This window comes from Podarcis tiliguerta (genome assembly GCF_965153285.1).
Source record: "Podarcis tiliguerta genome assembly, chromosome: 13".
Lineage (NCBI taxonomy): Eukaryota > Metazoa > Chordata > Lepidosauria > Squamata > Lacertidae > Podarcis > Podarcis tiliguerta.
In genome coordinates, this window is record NC_139546.1 from 51,525,720 (window position 1) to 51,548,651 (window position 22,932).

General features: G+C 48.4%; 2 protein-coding genes across 5 annotated transcripts in view; one reads left to right on the plus strand and one right to left on the minus strand.

Moving 5' to 3' along the window:
• LOC310663089 (asialoglycoprotein receptor 1-like) overlaps window positions 1-22,932 on the minus strand; it is a 34,037-nt gene that overhangs the window by 4,004 nt on the left and 7,101 nt on the right. The window contains exons 1-8 of one of the 3 annotated variants that reach the window (XM_083410709.1): window positions 10,463-10,544; window positions 10,144-10,269; window positions 9,052-9,191; window positions 7,003-7,119; window positions 3,604-3,699; window positions 3,229-3,300; window positions 2,053-2,139; window positions 1,240-1,391 (exon numbers count right to left, since the gene is read on the minus strand). In XM_083410709.1, the coding sequence (XP_083266835.1) occupies window positions 1,240-1,391; window positions 2,053-2,139; window positions 3,229-3,300; window positions 3,604-3,699; window positions 7,003-7,119; window positions 9,052-9,191; window positions 10,144-10,163 (684 nt within the window). In that variant the 5' untranslated portion in view covers window positions 10,164-10,269; window positions 10,463-10,544. Of the gene's footprint in view, window positions 1-1,239; window positions 1,392-2,052; window positions 2,140-3,228; window positions 3,301-3,603; window positions 3,700-7,002; window positions 7,120-9,051; window positions 9,192-10,098; window positions 10,270-10,462; window positions 10,545-22,932 lie in introns of those variants that run through there. The other 2 variants (XM_083410710.1, XM_083410711.1) reach the window with 2 other exon arrangements.
• The window catches only part of LOC310662946 (zona pellucida sperm-binding protein 3-like), a 30,859-nt gene continuing 25,431 nt past the window's right edge, over window positions 17,505-22,932 (plus strand). Inside the window, exons 1-3 of one of the 2 annotated variants that reach the window (XM_083410352.1) lie at window positions 17,505-18,038; window positions 20,087-20,205; window positions 22,042-22,145. In XM_083410352.1, the coding sequence (XP_083266478.1) occupies window positions 17,676-18,038; window positions 20,087-20,205; window positions 22,042-22,145 (586 nt within the window). In that variant the 5' untranslated portion in view covers window positions 17,505-17,675. The remainder of the gene's footprint in view (window positions 18,039-20,086; window positions 20,206-22,041; window positions 22,146-22,932) is intronic. The other variant, XM_083410353.1, reaches the window with a different exon arrangement.

A 22,932-nucleotide genomic window follows, 5' to 3' on the forward strand; every position in this document is an offset into this window, starting at 1 on the left:
TACCAGAGTGATTGATAAGCAAGCCTGAGCACACGCTGCCGTTGCAAACTTAAATAAAGGGGGATGTTTTACTCTGCTGATATTTTGGGAACTTGTTAACACAAGTTGGATAAGGATATAATCATACAACATATCCTCTCCTGCATCCCTGAACATTCCCAGATTTTGGGCTACAGGGTGGACAATTTAAAATGTCTATATAAGGGCAGGCACACCTTTGTTCGGGGTCCCCCTCCTTCTGCGCGTGAGGGGAGCACCCTGTTGCAACAGTTCAATAAAGATCAAGCTTACAAGCTGCTTTGCTTCTCAATATTCTCTGGTTGGCCCCTGTTATTTTCTTCTGATACGGAGGGGGGGGCATGTCTTCTTCACCTCCTTCTTCGCTACAATATATCCATTTATTTCCAATTGTCAATGTCAAAAGGGACTAAAATCTATAAAATTCATAGAAAATCAACGTGCCAATTTGCTCAATTTCTCTAGGACTCCATGACACCTTCCCTGTCCTCCATAATCCCTCAAGCAAGGTGTCAAGACCCTAATCCTGTCAAATCACTCTGCCAAGCCTTTCCTCCGGGCAATGCCAGGTGGCAGACTATGCATACATGGACCATTGTCTTCTCATCACCGGTACTCAGGATGTGCTTATCTGCGCATATCTCCAGCTCTGCATATTCCCCCCTCCCTCCTCCATATGTTAATTCTGTGTAGCCCAACCTCTTCTTAATGTATTCATGATGTAACTGGGATGTATTTTGCACTGTATTCTGGGACATGGAGGGAAGTTTCAAAAGTTCATGTCACCCCTTTCTCGCTGTTCAATCTCGCCTTGAACCTGTTGCGCAATAAACATGGATCTTCTGCAGTTTGCTCCTGTCTCCAGCTGAGCTCATTTTCCTCCGCAGGGACCCGCGGACTTAGTCCGACGAGCAGATTTTACCATAACACTTCTAACCTGCAAAGGACTCTATAAGGGCTCTTGTGTCCCCCATAAGGGAATAAGGGCAGATTTCCGTTTACTACGAAAGGAAAAGAAATCTTTGGGTAAAAGGTTGTTCAGTGAGGTGGGGGGAATTCATCTAAGTGAGAGCGGGCCCATCGGCAAAGAGGAAAAAGTGCCGTCGCGCCCATCTCAAGGACCGGCACGTCCCCAGGTGCACACAAGAACCTGACTCCCTTTGCCACCCCCCCCCCACCCTGGGACAGGCCTCCAAAACCCCCCCCCACCCCCCCACCTACTTTCTCTTGCGGTGAGTTGATGACCACCAGGTGAGCGTCTTTCTTCTCGCAGTCCAGCTTGGCCTGGTTCCAAGAAGCCGTGTCCTGAGACATCCAGTAGCAGCTCTCGTCAAAGTTCTTCCAGCCTTTAGGGCAGCACCCGGTTTTGCTCCCTATAGCGGATGGTGGAGGGGAGAGGAAAGGTTCAGGGAGTTGATACCTGCCAGTGGCGTAGCGTGGGGGGTGCAGGGGGGGCTGGCCGCACCGGGCGCAACATCTGGGGGGGGGGGCGCGCTCGCACTCGCAGCTCTCTGCCCCTACCTGGCTCACTCACTCACTCTCACTGCAGTGCTGGCTGTGCGAATCCGGTCCGAGCCGCCGGGTCACCGCCCACTGTGGAGGGGAGGGTGCCAGGCGTGCGGTGCGGTGCGGAGAGAGAGCGAGGGACTATCTGGGGGAGGGACAGTGCAGCGGGGGGGGTGCAAATTACTTGCCTTGCCCCGGGTTAGGGGGTGCAAATTACTTGCCTTGCCCCGGGTGCTGACAACCCACGCTACGCCACTGTTACCTGCTTGCAAGAGCTGCACCCATAACCCCCCACCTCTGTGGGAGGCGGGAAATGTTTTCGGCACCGTTATAAGAAAAAACTGCTCCTTTTCCCCTTATCCAAGAGCCCCTATAGCATGGGGAGGCAAACTAAGGCCCGGGGGGGCGGATCCAGCCCAATCGCCTTCTCAATTCGGCCCACGGACGGTCCAGGAATCAGCGTGTTTTTACATGAGTCGAATGTGTCCTTTTATTTAAAGGAGATGAAATAAATGCGTGATCTCTTACCATTGCTTCTCATCTCCACTAGCTCACAGCGGAAAGCTCTCGAGTCTTGCTTTAAGGTGTCCAGCTGGCCTTCGACTTGTTTCTTGACTGGAAGAAAAGACAGAGGAATGGCTTACCTTTACCTAAGACCTCAAAATTCCTATCACACTGTCCTGAATCTCTCAACATTCATTGGATGCCCACATTTCCAGGGGAATGGGAAAGGTAAACGGCGTTTCGGCCCTCACTTCTTGGTTAGCCCCCAGGCCCCGATCCTCTGGTGACTCGCCTCTCCTGGCCTGGAGGTGAGCCCTCCTCCTGCGGGAACCTAGTTCCCTCCGCCTCTCTGCCCTGAGCCTCTGCAGCTCAGGAGAGGCTGGAGGGTTACCGGACCCAGAGGCAACCTCAGCTTCCCCTGACGGGACTGAGAGTGGAGCACCTGCAGGCAATGGGTCCTCCATCACCTCCGGAGCCAGAGGAGACTCAGCTGGTGCCTGCACCTGAGGATCCAGCACAGGTGAGGGCCCTTCAGGCACAAGCCCCAGCCCCGGCTCAGCTGGTTCTGGAGGCGGGGACTCCTGTGCAGGCTGGGATTCCTCAGGTTCAGCCTCTGAGTCTGAATACCAGTCCATCACAGCAACTCAGGTTCAACAAAGGACGCTTTGCTTTTCCCAGCAGCGCAGCTCAGGTCTTGCAAAGTGTCCGTTTGCCAGGCCTAAGGTCTGAGCTCTGGTGTGCTTTCCTGCCGCCCCTGGCCAACCAAGATTACAAAGCGTCCTGTTGGAAGCAGCAAGGTGCAAAGGAGCCTTTGGAAAAATATATATATACACAAATAAAGCTGTATTCGACCGACAAAAGGATATACGATGTCTGACGTGATTGAGAATCGTGGCACCGGGGACGGAGAATTTTTAAGCGTTAAAATCGAGATGTGGGAAATATGGAAACAACGAGGAGAGACAGGACTGAGAGGTGGAGATATGCTTCAGAGGTCCAGACTATGGGGAGCCCCGAAAAATCAACAATTATAATTTGGATTATAATTTGGCCTTTTTTAATTTTAATTGGATTATGATTGGATATATTAATTGGATGCTTTTTATTGGAAAATTAATAAAAATGATTTTTTAAAAAAAGGAGTTGGGGGGGACTTGCACCCACACCACGTATTGCATGCTCATTCACGGGGCCACCCACCTTTCTCCATCATCGAAACCTGGTCGTTCATCGTTTTCTCCAGCGTGGCCAGTTTCGTTCTGGTGCCGTTCCCTGGAATCGGAAACACGGCGGCGATATGAAAAACTAGTCCCTGTTTGCGCTTCTTCTCTTTTTCCTCCTCCCTTCCCAATCCTCTTTCCTTGTGTGTCGCGTCTTTCAGATCGGACGCCGAAGCACAGAGACCACCTTTGCAAGCTTTTTGGGAGAGCTTTGTGGTGGCTGACGTGCAGGGCGAAAGGGCTTTGGTTGTGGGAAGGCAGCAGACCAATAAAAGGATGCCCAATGTCTCTGTGCAGTCTGCTCTAACCACTGGGGATCAGCACCTCCTCCTGCTCCTCCCATCCCTTCACTTACTCGTCTGCTGGATGCTGCTGAGCCCCGCTTTCACCGTCAGGTTCAAACTCTTGAGAGCCTCCTTCGCCGCCCCTTGATCTCCGCTGAAACGAGCCCCTGGTGGGAAGCAGATGAAGAGCAAAATTTGAACTCGGCTCTTTGCCTTTCACACACGCTCACCCCTTCTTTCTTGGCAGGGACGCTTGGCGCACGCTCGTCTCCTCCTTGAACCACTCTCCTCACCCCGGTTTACACACATCAGAATTGCAGAATCACAGAATTAGAATTAGACATCATGCGAAAGGCTGGGCTGGATGAATCCCAAGCCAGAATTAAGATTGCCGGAAGAAATATCAACAACCTCAGATATGCAGATGACACAACCTTGATGGCAGAAAGTGAGGAGGAATTAAAGAACCCTTTAATGAGGGTGAAAGAGGAGAGGGCAAAATATGGTCTGAAGCTCAACATCAAAAAAATGAAGATCATGGCCACTGGGCCCATCACCTCCTGGCAAATAGAAAGGGAAGAAATGGAGGCTGTGAGAGATTTTACTTTCTTCGGCTCCATGATCACTGCAGATGGTGACAGCAGCCACGAAATTAAAAGACGCCTGCTTCTTGGGAGGAAAGCAATGACAAACCTAGACAGCATCTTAAAAAGCAGAGACATCACCTTGCCAACAAAGGTCTGTATAGTTAAAGCTCTGGTTTTCCCAGTAGTGATGTATGGAAGTGAGAGTGATGTATGGAAGTAGTGATGTATGGAAATGAGCTGGACCATAAAGAAGGCTGATCAGCGAAGAATGTGTGCTTTTGAATTCTGGTGCTGGAGGAGACTCTTGAGAGTCCCATGGACTGCAAGAAGATCAAACCTCTCCATTCTGAAGGAAATCAGCCCTGAGTGCTCACTGGAAGGACAGATCCTGAAGCTGAGGCTCCAAGACTTTGGCCACCTCCTGAGAAGAGAAGACTCCCTGGAAAAGACCCTGATGTTGGGAAAGATGGAGGGTGCAAGGAGAAGGGGACGACAGAGGACGAGATGGTGGGACAGTGTTCTCGAAGCTACCAGCATGAGTTTGACCAAACTGCGGGAGGCAGTGGAAGACAGGAGGGCCTGGCGTGCTCAGTGACCTATATTAAAGGGTTAGAGGGAATCCTTCTCCCTGTCTCCAGACAGGTAGCTTGCCTGCAGACGCATTTCTTTAGTTTATTTTATTTTATATGCCCTGCCCTCCCAACCTCCCAAGACTTTGCAAATTTTATTACTGGAAAAGGAAAAAAAAAAAAAACGCAGGTGGCGGCAATTCAATTAAGAGGACGATGTGTGCAAGATAAGCTGTTTTGGGGCCCTTGGAACAGCGATGATAAAACCACCGTCTTGGCAAGGCTAAGTTAATTAATTGGCGCAGTGGGAGCAAGAAGGCGGCCTCCCAGGCGAGCTCTGTAATGAATTTTTTTCCATTTTGGCAGTTTCATAGCTTCGAAATCCCTTTCCTTCAGGTTGGAGCAGTTTAAGGTCAGAGCAATTGGAAGCGATGGGAGGAAGAGGAACTTTTTAATCAGTGAGGAAGCTGGGCATCCCCTAAAAAAACCCAGAATGAAATCCAGCAGAGATACATTCTGCATTTAATTTGTCAATAAAGGGACGCGGGTGGCGCTGTGGGTTAAACCACAGAGCCTAGGACTTGCCGATCAGAAGGTTGGCAGTTAGAATCCCCGCGACGGGGTGAGCTCCTGTTGCTCTGTTCCAGCTCCTGCCAACCTAGCAGTTCGAAAGCACCTCAAAGTGCAAGTAGATAGGTACCGCTTCAGCGGGAAGGTAAACGGCGTTTCCGTGCGCTGCTCTGGTTCGCCAGAAGCGGCTTAGTCCTGCTGGCCACATGACCCGGAAGCTGTACGCCGGCTCCCTCGGCCACTAAAGCTAGATGAGCGCCGCAACCCCAGAGTCGGCCACGACTGGACCTAATGGTCAGGGGTCCTTTTTTAATTTGTCAAAAAAGAGAAAAGGGATGAGGGAGGACACACACACAAAAAAATGTCTTTGGGCGCCAGACGGAAACATTCCCCTGGAAATGTGGGCATCCGATGAATGTTGAGAGATTCAGGACAGTGTGATAGGAATTTTGAGGTCCTAGGTAAAGGTAAAGGGAATTTTGAGGTCTTAGGTAAAGGTAAAGGGACCCCTGACCATTAGGTCCTGTCGTGACCGACTCTGGGGTTGCGGCGCTCATCTCGCTTTACTGGCAGAAGGAGCCGGCGTACAGCTTCCGGGTCATGTGGCCAGCAGGACTAAGCCGCTTCTGGCAAACCAGAGCAGCGCACGGAAACGCCGTTTACCTTCCCGCCGGAGCGGTACCTATTTATCTACTTGCACTTTGATGTGCTTTTGAACTGCTAGGTTGGCAGGAGCAGGGACCGAGCAACGGGAGCTCACCCCATAATCGGGGGATTCAAACCGCCAACCTTCTGATCGGCAAGCCCTAAGCTCTGTGGTTTAACCCACAGCGCCACCTGCGTCCCTTTTGAGGTCTTAGATATACAGTGGTACCTCGGGTTACATACGCTTCAGGTTACAGACTCCACTAACCCAGAAATAGTGCTTCAGGTTAAGAAATTTGCTTCAGGATAAGAACAGAAATTGTGCTCCGGCGGCATGGCAGCAGCAGGAGGCCCCATTAGCTAAAGTGGTGCTTTAGGTTAAGAACAGTTTCAGGTTGATCTAGATGCTATACTCCTATTGATGCAGCCCAGAATTGCATTGGCTTTTTTAGCTGCCGCGTCACACTGTTGGCTCATGTCAAGTTTGTGGTCAACCAAGACTCCTAGATCCTTTTCACATGTACTGCTCTCAAGCCAGGTGTCACCCATCTTGTATTTGTGCCTCTCATTTTTTTTGCCCAAGTGCAATACTTTACATTTCTCCCTGTTAAAATTCATCTTGTTTGTTTTGGCCCAGTTCTCTAATCTGTCAAGGTCGTTTTGAAGTGTGATCCTGTCCTCTGGGGTGTTAGCCACCCCTCCCAGTTTGGTGTCATCTGCAAATTTGATCAGGATGCCCTTGAGTCCATCATCCAAGTCGTTGATAAAGATGTTGAATAAGACCAGGCCCAAGACAGAACCCTGTGGCAAGGATATATACTGAAACTCAGCCAGGGGGATTTGAGGAAGTCACTCAACAATGTTACTAAGATTGGATTAAGTACAGTTAAGATTTATGTCTGTTTGTTTGTTTGTCTAAAGATTTGGGGAAATCAATTTTAAAAATTGGGAAAAAGAAAGGAAAAGAAAAATTCAGCATGCCCTAGCGAGGTGCAGCCCCAGGTATCTGGAGGCTGAGGGCACCAGGTTGGGGAAGCCGGATTCTGCACAGCCAATCCCCCGATTCCTTTCCCCCAATGCTGTGACGCCCGTCACTCACTCTGAATGCCAAGAAGAGCCACCGAGAGAGTCAGGACAAAGCAGAATCCCATCAGGACCAAGACGAGGCGGTTGGTGGGGCAGATCCGGCGCCAGGGTGACTGGAATGGAGGCAGCGCTGTGGGGAGAAAAATAGGGGTGGCTCGTGGGTCTACTCTCAGTCTCCTCTACCCCAGGCTAAACATCCTCAGCTCCCTCGACCGTTCCTCATCAGGCTCCAAACCAGGGGTCAGCAAACTTTTTCAGCAGGGGGCCGGTCCACTGCCCCTCAGACCTTGTGGGGGGCTGGACTATATTTTGGAAAACAAAAAACAAATTCCTGTGCCCCACAAATAACCCAGAGATGCATTTTAAATAAAAAGCGCACATTCTACTCATGTGAAAACACCAGGCAGGCCCCACAAATAACCCAGAGATGAGTTTTAAATAAATGGTCACATTCTACTTCTGTAAAAACACACTGATTCCTGGACCGTCCGCCGGCCGGATTTAGAAGGCGATTGTTTGGGCCTTAGTCTGCCTACTCATGGTCCAAACCCTTAGTCAGGCATCCCCAAACTCAGCCCTCCAGCTGTTTTGGGACTACAGCTCCAATTATCCCTAGCTAACAGGACCAGTGGTCAGGGATGATGGGAACTGTAGTCCCGAAACAGCTGGAGGGCCACTTTTAGGGGTGCCTGCCCTTGGTCACCCTCCTCTGCACATGTTCCAGCTTGTCAATCTCCTTCTAAAACGGAGGAGCCCAGAACTGGACAGAGAACTAAGTTTCAGTTGAGATTCCCACATTGCAAGGGGTTGGGCTGGATGACCCCTGGGGAACCCTTCTAACTCCACAATTCAGGCTGGAGAGGTTGCGCGCGGCTATGGCAGAAGCCAAGACAGCGAACGGGATGCATCCTGCTCGCTGTCTTGGCTTCTTTGCTCTATGGGGCTGGGGGAGGGGGACCCGGGCTTCCCCGGCAGCCCCAAAGAGCAGGTTGAAGGGAACCCGAAGCCTCCGGAGCCCAGCGGAAACTCCCGCCGCGCTCTTGAGGCTTTGGGTTGCCTTCACTGAAGCCTGGAGAGTGAGAGGGGGCGTCCACACCGACTCCTCTCGCTCTCCAGGCTTCCAAGGTAGCCGCCTGAAGGCGACTGAATGCACCTTGAACGGCACCTTGTTTTAGAGGGGGAGAACAAGAAAAAAATATTCTCCCCCTCTCTGCGCAGCACCTCCTGCCGCTTCACTGAAGGGGCGATGGGCAGAGAGGGGGAGAATTTTTTTTCCTTGTTCTCCCCCTCTAAAACAAGGTGTGTCCTATGGTCGGGTGCGTCCTATAGAGCGAAAAATACGGTATATTCCACACACAGAAACATGACCCGGAAGCTGGATGCTGGCTCCCTCGGCCAATAAAACGAGATGAGCGCCGCAACCCCAGAGTCGGCCACGACTGGACCTAATGGTCAGGGGTCCCCTTTACCCTTTTTACAGACAGCAACAGTGTTTTGTGTTGTGTAGGCTCCTAGGATGTAAGTCATGGGCCCCGCCTGCTCCCTAAAATATCCCTGGTTTGCTCCTTTCTATATATAGGGTACCTACATTCTGCATGGACTGGTTGCCTGGCAACATGGCAAATGGCTTGAGATACCTATGAGGTCCATAAATGACCATACAGTGGACGCTCGGGTTATGAACGTGATCCGTGCAGGATGCACATTCACAACCCGTGCCTGCGCACGTACAGGTTGTGATTCGACGCTTCTGCGCATGTGCAAAGTGCGGTTTAGCGCTTCTGCGCATGCGCGGCTGCCGAAACCCGAAAGTAACCCGTTCTGGTACTTCCAGCTTTTGGCCGTCCACAACCTGATAAACAACCTGAAGTGGCTGTAACCTAAGGTATGACTGTATAGCATATATTCAATACTAAAAAAACCAGCGACAATTTGGTGTTGACAAAGGACAGCTGGACATAGAAAGGGCCCCATTACGTAGCTTAGGGCCACGTCAAACCTAAATCTGGCCCTCTCCACACCCAGTCCGATGGGCCGGCCCCGCTCCAGCCCCCCTGCGTACCTCTCCCGAAGTGCTGCCCACGTTCCCCTGGCACATCCAGGCTTTGGAGATCTTCATACTCTTTGGCCACGCTGGGTTCGGGAGGAGGGTCCATGTCGATGGAGGTGGAGCGAGGCGGAATATCCGGCAGGACCTGAAAGCTGCAAAGACGAACAGGGAGTTGGGCTTTCCTGCATTGCAGCGGGTTGGGCTAGATGACCGCTGGGGTTCCCTTTCAGCTTGGCAACCCTAGGAGTCCTCCCTCGCTTTTCCTTCCTTCAGGTGTACCTTTTTCTCGCCCGGTGTTCTTTCTGCCCATATATTCTTTTTTATCATATAAATATAATAAATATAATATAAAAAATATAAAAATAAATAAAATATAAAGATAATTTTTTATTTATACCCCGCCCTTCCCGAGCTCAGGGCGGCTAACAAGGCCCCCAGAGCTGGGCCTCAGTGTCCGGGCAGAACGATGGGGGTGGAGATGCTCCTTCAGGTCTACTGGGCCTTTGAGGCCGTTTAGGGCTTTCAAGGTCAGCACCAACACTTTGAATTGTGCTTGGAAACGTCCTGGGAGCCAGTGTAGGTCTTTCAAGACTGGTGTTATATGGTCTCCCAGTCACCAGTCTAGCTGCCGCATTCTGGATTAATTGCAGTTTCTGGGTCACCTTCAAAGGTAGCCCCACATAGAGCGCATTGCAGTAGTCCATGCGGGAGATAACTAGAGCATGCACCACTCTGGCAAGACAGTCTGCGGGCAGGGAGGGTCTCATCCTGCGCACCAGATGGAGCTGGCAGACAGCTGACCTGGACACAGAATTGACCTGCGCCTTCATGGACAGCAATGAATCCAGAATGACTCCCAGGCTGCGCACCTGGTCCTTCAGGGGCACAGTTGCCCCATTCAGGACCAGGGAGTCCCACACACCCGTCCGCCCCCTGTCCCCCCCAAAACAGTACTTCTGTCTTGTAATTTATTATTTCTACCCCGCCCATCTGGCTGGGTTTCCCCAGCCACTCTGGGCGGCTTCCAACAGAATATTAAAATACAATGGTCTATTAAACATTAAAAGCTTCCCTAAACAGGGCTGCCTTCAGGTGTCTACTTGCTTGTCAAAAGAAGTTGTCATCTCCCTGGCACGGAGGGGGGCCTTCCACCGGGTCGCTCTCTAGTTGTGGGGTCACAGGCGCTTCCGAAAATCGCAGCTCCCTCTTCTCCCCGTCAGAAACGTCGACCTGGGCAAAGTTTGGACAAAGTCACGACCTGCCAACGAACCAATTTCCCAATCGGCGCCAACCTTCCCTGGCCACAAGCAGGCAGGTTGGCGGGTGCCCAGGGGGCAGGATTGCCACGGGACGAGCTGCCACGGAAGAGGGACGTGGGCGAGGCTTTGGGGCGTCTGGGATGGCCTGGCTGCCCCCCTTTTACCTCCTCCCTCCTTTTTCGAAGTCAAAAATTCCAGGTCCTCATCCTGTTCCCAATCGCCGCGCGGCTCAATGACCTTTGCTCTGTCAATATTATTTCTCCCAAAAGCAGCCCTTCCAAAATGCTACCACCCCACAGAAAGTTTTTTTTGGGGGGGGATTTCCAGATAGATAGTGTGATAAAAAATTAAGGCCATATATATATAATTTTATTAGTTTTTTTAACATATCATTTTCAACAGTAATTAATATATACGATATCTTTATTGTCATTGTTTCATTTTTAATGAAATTGAAAAACTACATAAAACATTCAAAAACCCCTAAAAACTCTGAAACCCCATTTTAAAATACACTATACTATACTATACTATACTATACTATACTATACTATACTATACTATACTATAAAATACACTATACTAAAAAATACACTATACTATAGAGACTCCTTATGCTACATTTAGAACCAGAATTGCATTTGCGTAGAAACTGTTTCTCAAGCGGCTAGTCCTAGTCTTCTTCCAGAAGGCAGAAGCTGAAAGAGATCATTTCCGGGGTGCGCACTATCCTGCGCTATCTCTGCCGCTTTCTTATGGCACCTGGAAGCGTAGATTTGATCCAAGGTGGGAAGAGTGCACCCAATTATTCTCTCTGCAGTCTTTACAACCCTGGACAGCATTGTTTTTTCCCTGGCCATGCAGCTCCCAAACCACACACACAGACCATAAACATACTTTTACATCTTATTCAGTCCTGTCCATCATTTCTGTCTGAAAATCTAATCTCTTAGTATGCTTCTCAGTTCCCATTGGGGAGTTTAAAGACTCCTGGCCCAGTCTGTGAAGATGGCGCCCGTGAAAGGATCCATCCATCAGGTGACCTCCCTTTCTCATCTTCCCCATCACCTACCCCAAAAAAGCTGTGTGAAGAAGAACTGTCTTACGTGCCCTGAAGATAATGATTATGATGATGATGATGTTCAGAGGAGGGCAACCAAAATGGTCCAAGGCCTGGAAATGATGCCTTATGAGGAATGGCTAAGGGAGCTGGGCATGTTTAGCCTGGAGAAGAGGAGGTTAAGGGGTGATATGATAGCCATGTTCAAATATATCAAAGGATGTCACATAGAGGAGGGAGAAAGGTTGTTTTCAGCTGCTCCAGAGAAGCGGACACGGAGCAATGGATCCAAACTACAAGAAAGAAGATTCCACCTCAACATTAGGAAGAACTTCCTGACAGTAAGAGCTGTTTGACAGTGGAATTTGCTGCCAAGGAGTGTGGTGGAGTCTCCTCCTTTGGAGGTCTTTAAGCAGAGGCTTGACAACCATATGTCAAGAGTGCTCTGATGGTGTTTCCTGCTTGGCAGGGGGTTGGACTCGATGGCCCTTGTGGTCTCTTCCAACTCTATGGTTCTATGATGATGATGATGATGATAATGATGATGATGATAATAATAATAATTTTATCATGATGTAAACAAAATCTGCTCCTTTTCCCTTATGTGGTATTCAAGAGCCTGTGAAGAGTCCTTAATTGGGTTCCCTGTTGGAAGGATGCTTTTGAATTCTGGTGCTGGAGGAGACTCTTGAGAGTCCCATGGACTGCAAGAAGATCCAACCTCTCCATTCTGAAGGAAATCAGCCCTGAGTGCTCACTGGAAGGACAGATCCTGAAGTTGAGGCTCCAAGACTTTGGCCACCTCATGAGAAGAGAAGACTCCCTGGAAAAGACCCTGATGTTGGGAAAAATGGAGGGCACAAGGAGAAGGGGACGACAGAGGACGAGATGGTGGGACAGTGTTCTCGAAGCTACCAGCATGAGTTTGACCAAACTGCGGGAGGCAGTGGAAGACAGGAGTGCCTGGCGTGCTCTGGTCCAGGGGGTCACGAAGAGGCGGACACGACTAAACGACTCAACAACAACAACATTGGCAGGAGAAAATAACAGAGGCCAACCAGAGAATATTGAGAAGCAAAGCAGCTAGTAAGCCTGATCTTTACTAAACTGTTGCAACAGGGTCCCCACTCAACCCACGCCGGAGGGAAGAGGAACCCCAAACAATGGTGCGCAAGCCCTTATAGAGACTCCTGAAATTGCCCACCCTGTAGCCCAAGACATCATGCATACATCACAGAAGGAGGCGGTCTACAGCAGAAATCCTGTCTGCCAGGATACCTGATAATGGTCACTGATTGCTTTACCTGGGCAGCCTGGCCATTCTTTTGTGATGGTTAATACTTTAGTTCCTGAGTCCAGGTCACAGGCTCACCCTATTCAGACACAAATGCACCCTTAAGACAGAATTTGCAAGCGAAAAGACAAAGGGAAGGCTTTCCCCATTTGCCTCCCTTACTGCAGAGGAATTTTTGAGATCATTGGGAGAGTCAAAATGGCTTCAGGATTGCTCTCCAGGTGGCGCTGTGTGTTAAACCCCTGAGCCTAGGGCTTGCCAATCAGAAGGTCGGCGGTTCGAATCCCCGCGACGGGGTGAGCTCCCGTTGCTCGGTCCCAGCTCCTGCCAACCTAGCAGTTCAAAAGCACATCAAACTGCAAGCAGATAAATAGGTACCGCTCCGGCAGGAAGGTAAACGGCGTTTCCGTGCGCTGCTCTGGTTTGCCAGAAGCGGCTTAGTCCTGCTGGCCACATGACCCGGAAGCTGGACACCGGCTCCCTCGGCCAATAAAGCAAGATGAGCGCCGCAACCCCAGAGTCGACCACAGCTGGACCCAATGGTCAGGGGTCCCTTTACCTTTACCTTTACTATCTCAGACACATGGTTTACATACTTATGTATGTGTTTGCCTTGTACATTTGTCAACATTTATTTTCTATATTTGAGAACTTAAATTCTTATACCAATCTAGACCAGGGGTCAGCAAACTTTTTTGGCAGGGGGCCAGTCCCTGTCCCTCAGACCTTGTGGATCTGAGATGTTGAAAAGTAATAATGACTATATTTTGGGGGGATGGGATGAACAAATTCCTATGCCCCACAAATAACCCAGCGATGCATTTAAAATAAAAGCACACATTCTACTCATGTAAAAACATGCTGATTCCCGGACCGTCTGTGGGCTGGACTGAGAAGGTGATTGGGCCAGATTGATGGAGTCCAGTGGACTCTGAATATTATTTTCTGTTGAATAAGTCTTAGCCTTAGATCCATAGAGGCTATTTCTGTTGATTTTATACTTGAACTCCATATATCATTTGTTATCTGTACCCCTAACTCTTCACTCCATTTTTGTCTATCATATTCTAAATCACATTTCTTCCTGTTGAGTATGGTTTTATAGTTTTTTTGTTTCTGTTGCAGAGATTCAACCTTTATTATTATTATTATTAAATTTCATTTAACATAATTATTACAAAATACAAGCAAAATACATACAAATACATACACACATATATTTTTCAGATAAGCACACATATATAAAAAAGAAGGGGAAAAAATAAGAAGAAAAATTGGAAGAAGAAGAAAAATTGGAAGAATTTATTCCAAATTTATTCTACCAATATTTCAATAATAAAATTTCATTGATTGACTTCCAAAATTAAATCTTGTAGCAGCAAGTGTGTTTCCCATGCTGCTATAGCCAAACCGCCTTTGCAAATATGTTTCAATTGGATATACAGTATTGCCATTGTGTTTCACTGGTTAATCCGTACTTTACTTGCAAAGCCTTATATTCCACAAATTTATAATTTTCATCAATTAATTGAGTCAATGGCAAACCGCTTTGATTTTTTAAATTTTTTTATTACCATCCCCCAGTGTATAAAACCTGTGAAATAGATGATCTGAAGTATCTGTTTAAAAGTTTACCTCTCTGGAAGGACCTGAAAAGTCTCATTATCCTGATCATTGGCCACACCTGTGACTCTCAGGTGAAACTTCAGGTAGTTTTTCCCCCCAATCAATCACATCCTGGCCATTTCAGGCTGCAAAGTTAAAGTGGATTCTTTCTGTTTCCATGACACCCAAAATGTGTCAGACATCCTGCAATAAAGGAAACTGATAGTATCTTGGCAAGTTTGGCTATTAACCAGTGCAATATTTTATAACTCTCCCTGCAAACAAATATGAATGAATAATGTGCGAAAAATAGCCAATAGCATTTCACGTCCTTGCAAACGAGACACGGACTGCGATCTATCTCCCTTTTTTAAATAAATCATTTTTATTCATTTTTGCATGTTTTCCAAACAAAACTTCACATCATCTTCATTTTGGCTATTATAGCCTGAGGCTTCCATCTATCCCGTCTAGCGATTTTCAAATCTGCTATCTCATCTTGCGTTTTGTTATTATAATTAATGCTTTTCAACTTCATTTCTGAATTATTTCCTTCCGAAATCGTTTTACTATAATTTATACAGCCCCCCTTACAAAACTTCTTGTAAACCTTCAAGCGAGGTTACATTAATGCAATTGTCTTTCGAATAAGTCATATATTTCTTCCAATCCTTAAGGTAGTCCCGGTCTTTCTGGTTTTGAATTCTTCCAGTCAACTTTGTCAGTTCTGCATACTCCATCAGTTTTATTTTCCATTCCTCCTTTGTTGGTAATTCTTCCTGTTTCAATCATTGGGCTAGTAATACTCTCGCTGCTATAATTGCATATAAAAATAGATTTTTGTCTATTCATTTCCGTACCTACAATGCCAAGTAAAAATGCTTCTGGTTTTTCCCTGCAAATGTATATTTCAACATTTCCTTCATCTCATTATATATATATCATTTCCCAGAAGCATTTTACTTTCTTACAATCCTACCACATGTGGTAAAAGGTACCTTCTTTTTCTTTAAATTTCCAACATTTGTACATTTTGGCCAACTTTACTAGTGTTACTGGCTGCGAGCTCTTTGAGCTTACTTCTGAGTAAACCTCCCTAGGATTGGGCTGGATATCCATTTCAACTCAGTTGGACAGAATAAACCTGAATAGAACCAGTACCAGAACCATGCCCACTTTAAAAATGCAAAAATATTCTTTGCATAAGGTTTAGAAAAATCCCCAAGAAATAATTCTTTGCAGAGGGCCTTAATCCTGATCACCACATACGGGTTAAATCAAGGATTTTTTTAGATGAGAGGTGAAAAAAGTGAGAATAGCTTGATTGGTAGACTAGGAGATTCTTAATCTGAAGGTCACGAGTTCAAGTTCCACGTTGGGCAAAAAATTACTGCATAGCTTTTTTTGCTAGGAATTATAGGATGTTGTTGTTGTTGAGTCGTTTAGTCGTGTCCGCCTCTTTGTGACCCCCTGGACCAGAGCACACCAGGCCCTCCTGTCTTCCACTGCCTCCCGCAGTTTGGTCAACCTCATGCTGGTAGCTTTGAGAACACTGTCCCACCATCTCATCCTCCGTCGTCCCCTTCTCCTTGTGCCCTCCATCTTTCCCAACATCAGGGTCTTTTCCAGGGAGTCTTCTCTTCTCATGAGGTGGCCAAAGTCTTGGAGCCTCAGCTTCAGGATCTGTCCTTCCAGTGAGCACTCAGGGCTGATTTCCTTCAGAATGGAGAGGTTTGATCTTCTTGCAGTCCATGGGACTCTCAAGAGTCTCCTCCAGCACCATAACTCAAAAGCATCCATTCTTCAGCGATCAGCCTTCTTTATGGTCCAGCTCTCACTTCCATACATCACTACTGGGGAAACCAGAGCTTTAACTATACGGACCTTTGTTGGCAAGGTGATGTCTCTACTTTTTAAGATGCTGTCTAGGTTTGCCATCGCCTTTCTCCCAAGAAGCAGGCGTCTCTTAATTTCGTGGCTGCTGTCACCATCTGCAGTGATCATGGAGCCCAAGAAAGTAAAATCTCTCCCTGCCTCCATTTCTTCCCCTTCTATTTGCCAGGAGGTGATGGGCCCAGTGGCCATGATCTTCGTTTTTTTGATGTTGAGCTTCAGACCATATTTTGCAGATATTTTGCGTATTTTTTCAGACCATATATAATTATAGGATAGGAATTGCCAAAAGAGCGGAAGAAGTTATTCAGGATATTACTAGTCCCAAAATGGAAGGGTGATAAGATACGGACGAAGGAAGAATGGCGAGTCAAACTTACAGAATACGCAGGAATGGCAAAACTTACAGGAAGACTTAAGAGACAATGGCAATAGAGAGTTTAAAAAAGACTAGGTTGTATTTACAGAAACATTGTAAAACATTGGACTCACTAGTTGGATTTGAATAAACGCTTACAATTAAGAAAATAAGTGTGCGGTTATGCAACAAGACACAAGTACAGTTTTGGGGGGACAGGAGGCGGGCAGCTGTGGGGGACTCCCTGGTCCTTAATGGGGCAACTGTGCACCCGAAGGACCAGGTGTGCAGCCTGGGAGTCATTTTGGACTCACAGCTGTCCATGGAGGCGCAGGTTAATTCTGTGTCCAGGGCAGCTGCCTACCAGCTCCATCTGATACGCAGGATGAGACCCTTCCTGCCTGCGGACTGTCTGGCCAGAGTGGCGCATGCTCTGGTTATCTCCCGCTTGGACTACTGCAATGCGCTCTATGGGGGGCTGCCTTTGAAGGTGACCTGGAAGCTACAACTAATCCAGAATGCGGCAGCTAGACTGGGGACTGGGAGCGGCCGCCGAGACCACATAACACTGGTCGTGAAAGACCTACATTGGCTCCCAGGACGTTTCCGAGCACAATTGAAAGTGTTGGTGCTGACCTTGAAAACCCTAAACGGCCTCAAAGGCTCAGTATCCCTGAAGGAGCATCTCCACCTCCATTGTCCAGCCAGGACACTGAGGTCCAGCTCCGAGGGCCTTCTGGTGGTTCCCTCCATGTGCAAAGTGAAGTTACAGGGAACCAGGCAGAGGGCCTTCTCGGTAGTGGCCCCTGCCCTGTGGAACGCCCTCCCACCAGATGTCAAAGAGAAAAATAACTACCAAACTTTTAGAAGACATCTGAAGGCAGCCCTGTTTAGGGAAGCTTTTAATGTTTGATGCATTACTGTATTTTAATATTGTGTTGGAAGCCGCCCAGAGTGGCTGGGGAAACCCAACCAGATGGGTGGGGTATAAATAATAAATTATTATTATTATAAAAAAACCCTGCGGGTTTTAGGACCCCGGGGAAATGAGGGCGGGACAAGGCGGGTCTTAATTGCTTGAGTCATGTGACTGTGGGCGGAGTCAGAAAGCAGTATAAAAGCACAATCGTTTGCCTCTCAGCTTCATTGCGCGCCGGGGTTGCAGCTATGGGGCAGGAGTTTGCGATGGGGCTGTTTTTGCTGTGGGGCGTTTTTTTCTGCCAGGGGGCTTTTGCTGACCCACAGAGTCCTGCCTGGTGGGAGCCAGAGACCTCGGATCATGTCCCCTTGCCCCCTTCTTCTGTTTTTTCCAGGGCCGCTCCTGCCACGCCCCACGCTGTGAAGGTTTCCTGCGAGCCCCACCGCTTGGTGGTGGCCGTGCACCGCGATCTCTTTGGGGTGGGCAGGCTGGTGGCCCCCGCAGACCTGACTTTGGGGGCAGCCTCGTGCGCCCCCGTGTCCTTCGCTGCTGGCACCACTGACGTGGTCCTCTTTGAGGCGGGTCTACATCAGTGTGGCATCACAGTCCAGGTGCATTGGGTTCTCTGGGATGGAGGGCTTGGGGGGGGGTTGTGGGGTTTTTTGGAGGGGGTGGGTCCAGCTTCAGGGGTGCAGCTTAAAGATGGTGTGCTAGGGGTGTTGAGCAACATGGGGCAAAACCCCCCAGGAGGGTGGGTCTCCCAGGCCAGCCCCATGGAAAGGAGCAGGAGGGTTAATTTTTATATTGCATTTAATTATCCTTAATTAATGATTCTTTTCCTAGTCTGTCTTGTAATATTTCAAATACTAAACCTCACAAAACTTTTTTTTTGAATTTTTAAAATTAATTTTCCAAAACGTTTTTTAAACAAACATAAATCTTCACCTTATCAAATCAATTATCCTTAATTAATAACTCTTTTCCTAGTCTGTCTTGTAATATTTCGAATCCTCCACCTCACAAAACTTTTTTTAAAAAAAGTTTAAATTAATTTTCCAAAAAGTTTTTTAAACAAACTTAAATCTTTACCTTATTAACTCAAACTTAATTGCATTTTGACCTCACAAAACTGCTTGCAATCCTACTAGCGTAATCTGGCTTGCAAGGGCTAAGCTCAGTGATTTCTGCGTTGATGGGAGTTTACTAAAAACAAGGAATTGTGTGTTTGTCAACTTTGGGATTTTTTTGCCTAAACGTTTATACGCAGTAGTGTCCAAACTTTTTCCAAAGAGGGCCAGATTTGATGAAGCGAAGGGCTGTGGGGGCCGACCAAAGTTGTTGACTATTGGGGGATTGAAGTTGTTGGGCTTTATTCAGGATTTTACCCCAAAGTTGGCGTTTTTTAAAGATTGAAGTAGTTGAGGTTTCTTTAGGATTTTACCCTGGGGAATTAATTGCCACAGGGGTGGATTAAACCAACTGGCAGGCCGGATTAGGCCCCCCAAACAGACTTTGGACACGCCTTGTTTAGAGCATGGGTAGGCAAACTAAAGCCCGGGGGCCGGATCCGGCCCAATCACCTTCTAAATCCGGTCCGTGGACAGTCCGGGAATCAGCGTGTTTTTGCACGAGTTGAATGTGCGCTTTTATTTAAAATGCACCTCTGGGTTATTTGTGGGGCCGGCCTGGTGTTTTTACACGAGAAGAATGTGCCCTTTTATTTAAAATGCACCTCTGGGTTATTTGTGGGGCCGGCCTGGTGTTTTTACACGAGTAGAATGTGCCCTTTTATTTAAAATGCATCTCTGGGTTATTTGTGGGGCATAGGAATTCGTTCATTTCCCTCCCCAAAAAATATAGTCCGGCCCCCCACAAGGTCTGAGGGCCAGTGGACCGGCCCCCTGCTGAAAAAGTTTGCTGACCCCTGGACTTTATAGGAATGCAAAAAGAGGCTTTGCAGGATCAGGCCATCAGCTAGCCCAGCGGCCAACCAGACGCCCTTACTAGGAAACCCGCAGGCAGAATTCGAACCCAAGACCCAGCGCTCCCCTCCTGCGTTTTCCGGCCTCTTTCATTGCTGCCTCCAGCTGTGGGATAGCCACTCGATGATAGCCTTAACCCTCCACAAATAGCCTTCTCCTCCCTGTCCCAAAAAACAGAGCCTGCAGGATCAGGCCCATGGCAGCCACAAACAGCCCTCAGCTCCTCCAGGAATTTGCCCAGTCCTCGCCATTTCAGTCGGCGGTCGCCGCCGCCGCCTCCTGTGGCAGGGAGTTCCGCAGGCCAACTCTGCATTTTAATGCTGTCTTTTAATCTTGTTTTTTAAGTGGTGTTTCAATCCATTGTTTTATATCTGGTGTTAGCCGCCCTGAGCCCTGTCTTGGCTGGGGAGGGCGGGATATAAATAATTATTATTATTATTATTATTGTTGTTGTTGTTGTTGTTAATTTTCTTCCTGAGCCCCGTAGCTTTCTGTGGGGCTGGCCGAGAAACCGTCCCAGGGAATGGGGGCCTTTCGGTGGGGCCCGATCCTTTGCCAAAAACGGCCGGTGAGGACCCACCTTTTTTCCAGGAAAGCTAAAGTTCTCAGAATGGACGGATCCTGCTGTAAATCCTATTAAGAGCTCTGAAAGTTGACCCATCTCCCTTTGCTTCCAGATGACTCCGGAAATGCTGATCTACCGAACGAGTCTCTTCCACAAGCCGTCTCCTTCCGCCAATCCCATAATCACCAGGACCAACGCTGCGGAAATACCCATTGAGTGCCACTACCCCAGGTGAGGAAGGCTGCCGGTTGGGTGTGGGGTGAAGCAAGGCTTTTTTCACCTTAGCAAACCCTTGGCTTCTGTTCATAGACTTGCAGAACTGTAGGGTGCGAAGGGCCCTCCAGGGGTCATCCAAACCAACCCCCATCAATGCCGGAATCGCAGCTAACATAGCGCCGCTTCATGGGTAGGAGAGGGTCTGGAGAATTGCTCCTGTGCCTTTAAAAGAGCGGTAGTTAGGCAGAAATCCAACAGGTGAAGTTATTCCCCCCAATTTGCGGTCCTTCGTCTCTCTGTTTGGGGCTACTGCTTTCATCAGCCTTGGTCAGTTCATAAGGCCAGAACCAGGCACAGGGCCTTCTCGGTGGTGGCGCCCGCTCCGTGGAACTCCCTTCCACCAGATGTCAAGGAAATAGACAACTATCTGACTTTTAGAAGACACCTGAAGGCAGCCCTGCTTAGGGAGGTCTGATGTTTTACTGTATTACAGATTGAGGTTGATTCCAGACAAGACAGAAGTACTGTTTTTGGGGGACAGGGGGCAGGCAGCTGTGGGGGACTCCCTGGTCCTGAATGGGGCAACTGTGCCCCCCGAAGGACCAGGTGCGCAGCCTGGGAGTCATTTTGGACTCACCGCTGTCCATGGAGGCACAGGTCAGTTCTGTGTCCAGGGCGGCTGTCTACCAGCTCCATCTGGTGCGCAGGATGAGACCCTCCCTGACCGCAGACTGTCTGGCCAGAGTGGCGCATGCTCTGGTTATCTCCCACTTGGACTACTGCAATGCGCTCTATGTGGGGCTACCTTTGAAGGTGACCCAGAAACTACAACTAATCCAGAATGCGGCAGCTAGACTGGGACTGGGAGCGGCCGCCAAGACCACATAACACCGGTCTTGAAAGACCTAAATTGGCTCCCAGGACATTTCTGAGCACAATTCAAAGTGTTGGTGCTGATCTTGAAAGCCCTAAACGGCCTCAGTATACCGGAAGGAGCATCTCCACCCCCATCGTTCTGCCCGGACACTGAGGTCCAGCTCTGAGGGCCTTCTGGCGGTTCCCTCCCTGCGAGAAGTGAGGTTACAGGGAACCAGGCAGAGGGCCTTCTTGGTGGTGGCACCCGCCCTGTGGAACGCCCTCCCTTCAGATGTAAAGAACATAAGCAGCTATCTTCTCTTTAAAAGACATCTGAAGGCAGCCCTGTTTAGGGAAGCTTTTAATGTTTAATAGGTTATTGTATTTTAATGTTCTGTTGGAAGCCGCCCAGAGTGGCTGGGGAAACCCAGCCAGATGGGCGGGGTATAAATTATTATTATTATTATTATTATGGATTGATTTATTTATTCTGGTGCTCTTGGGAGTTGGGTGCTGCCTCCCATCAACCCCTGCCAGCCTGCTGCATGATGGGAGTTGTAGTTCAGGCACATCCAATGGGCTACAATTCCCAAAGTACCCTGGGCAAGAGGTCTTGATAGTTAAAGTGCTCTGGGCATTGTAGTTCTGAGAGAGAGATGGTTCTTTCTCCTAACATCTCTTGGCGCCCTTAGCAAACTACATCTCCCAGGATTCTTTGGGGGGAAGCCTGGATGGTTTAAAGCGGTATGATACCGCTTTAAATGTCTGTGGATGGAGGCCTTTAGCTCCTCCCATTATTGGCTGTGGCTCCTCCCACTGTAGAGGATCCCTACCTCCTGCCCTGCCAACCCCCTAGATGTCTGGGAGCAGTGAGGAGTAATGGGCGGAGCAGGAAGCGATTTCTCGCTCCCGAGGGTGGCGGGTCAGTCTGGATGGCATCTAGGTGCCCCACGGTCTTCGGACTGAGTTCTCAGCTGCTTCTCTCCCCGTTTCCAGGAAAGGCAACGTCTCCAGTCTGGCCATCCAGCCCACCTGGGCTCCCTTCAGGTCCACCGTGTCGGCCGAATCGAGGCTCGGATTCTCGTTGCGACTCATGAACGGTAAGAAAAAGGGTGGATTCGGGGTGTGGGAAGGGCCTAGCTCAAAGCCCCCAAACCCGTCCGGTTAGGATCCAGGGCTGCTGAGCACCAGGGCTTAAAGGATGCAAATTTCCCCTTAGCCCAAGTCTCCTGCCTCCAACAGGGGACAGCCAGATAATCCCCAAAGCCCGCAGACGTCGCTGCGGTTCGCTGTCTCTGAAAAATGGAGTTTCTGCTTGGCTGTTCTGGCTAATAGCTCTTGAACTCAGGATAACTTCGTCGGCCAAGGTTGCGGGTTCGAACCCTGCATGAAACAGCTGCATATTCCTGCCTTGCAGCGGGTTGGTCTAGATGACCCTCGGGTCCCTTCTTCTTCACAAGCTCTGTTTAGCCCTCTCATTCCTGAAGTTCCTAACCTTTGCTGCCGTTAGGGCAGGAAAATTGTTTTATGAAATGCTGGCTTCTTTCCTGAAGCTGGTAGAAAAAAGACAGTCATGGAACCGCGAAATTACACAAAAAAGATGAAATGCCATGAAAATCCCTGAAACGAGAAGTAATCGACTAGAAATATTATCGTCTAGAATTAAACTAAATGACAAAAATCAATAAGTTTAAGGAAAAAATTAGAAAAACCTAGAACTGAACAAAGCCTTAACGGGACACTGGGTTTCACTGAATAGTTTCGCTGAACTATTCAGTTTCCTCAGAAGGAAATAGAAAAATCATAAACCTTAAATGTTTGCGTTAAGTTATGAATTAAAAATCATTTTAAGTTAGAGCTTAATAATTACTTCACTATTAATATACT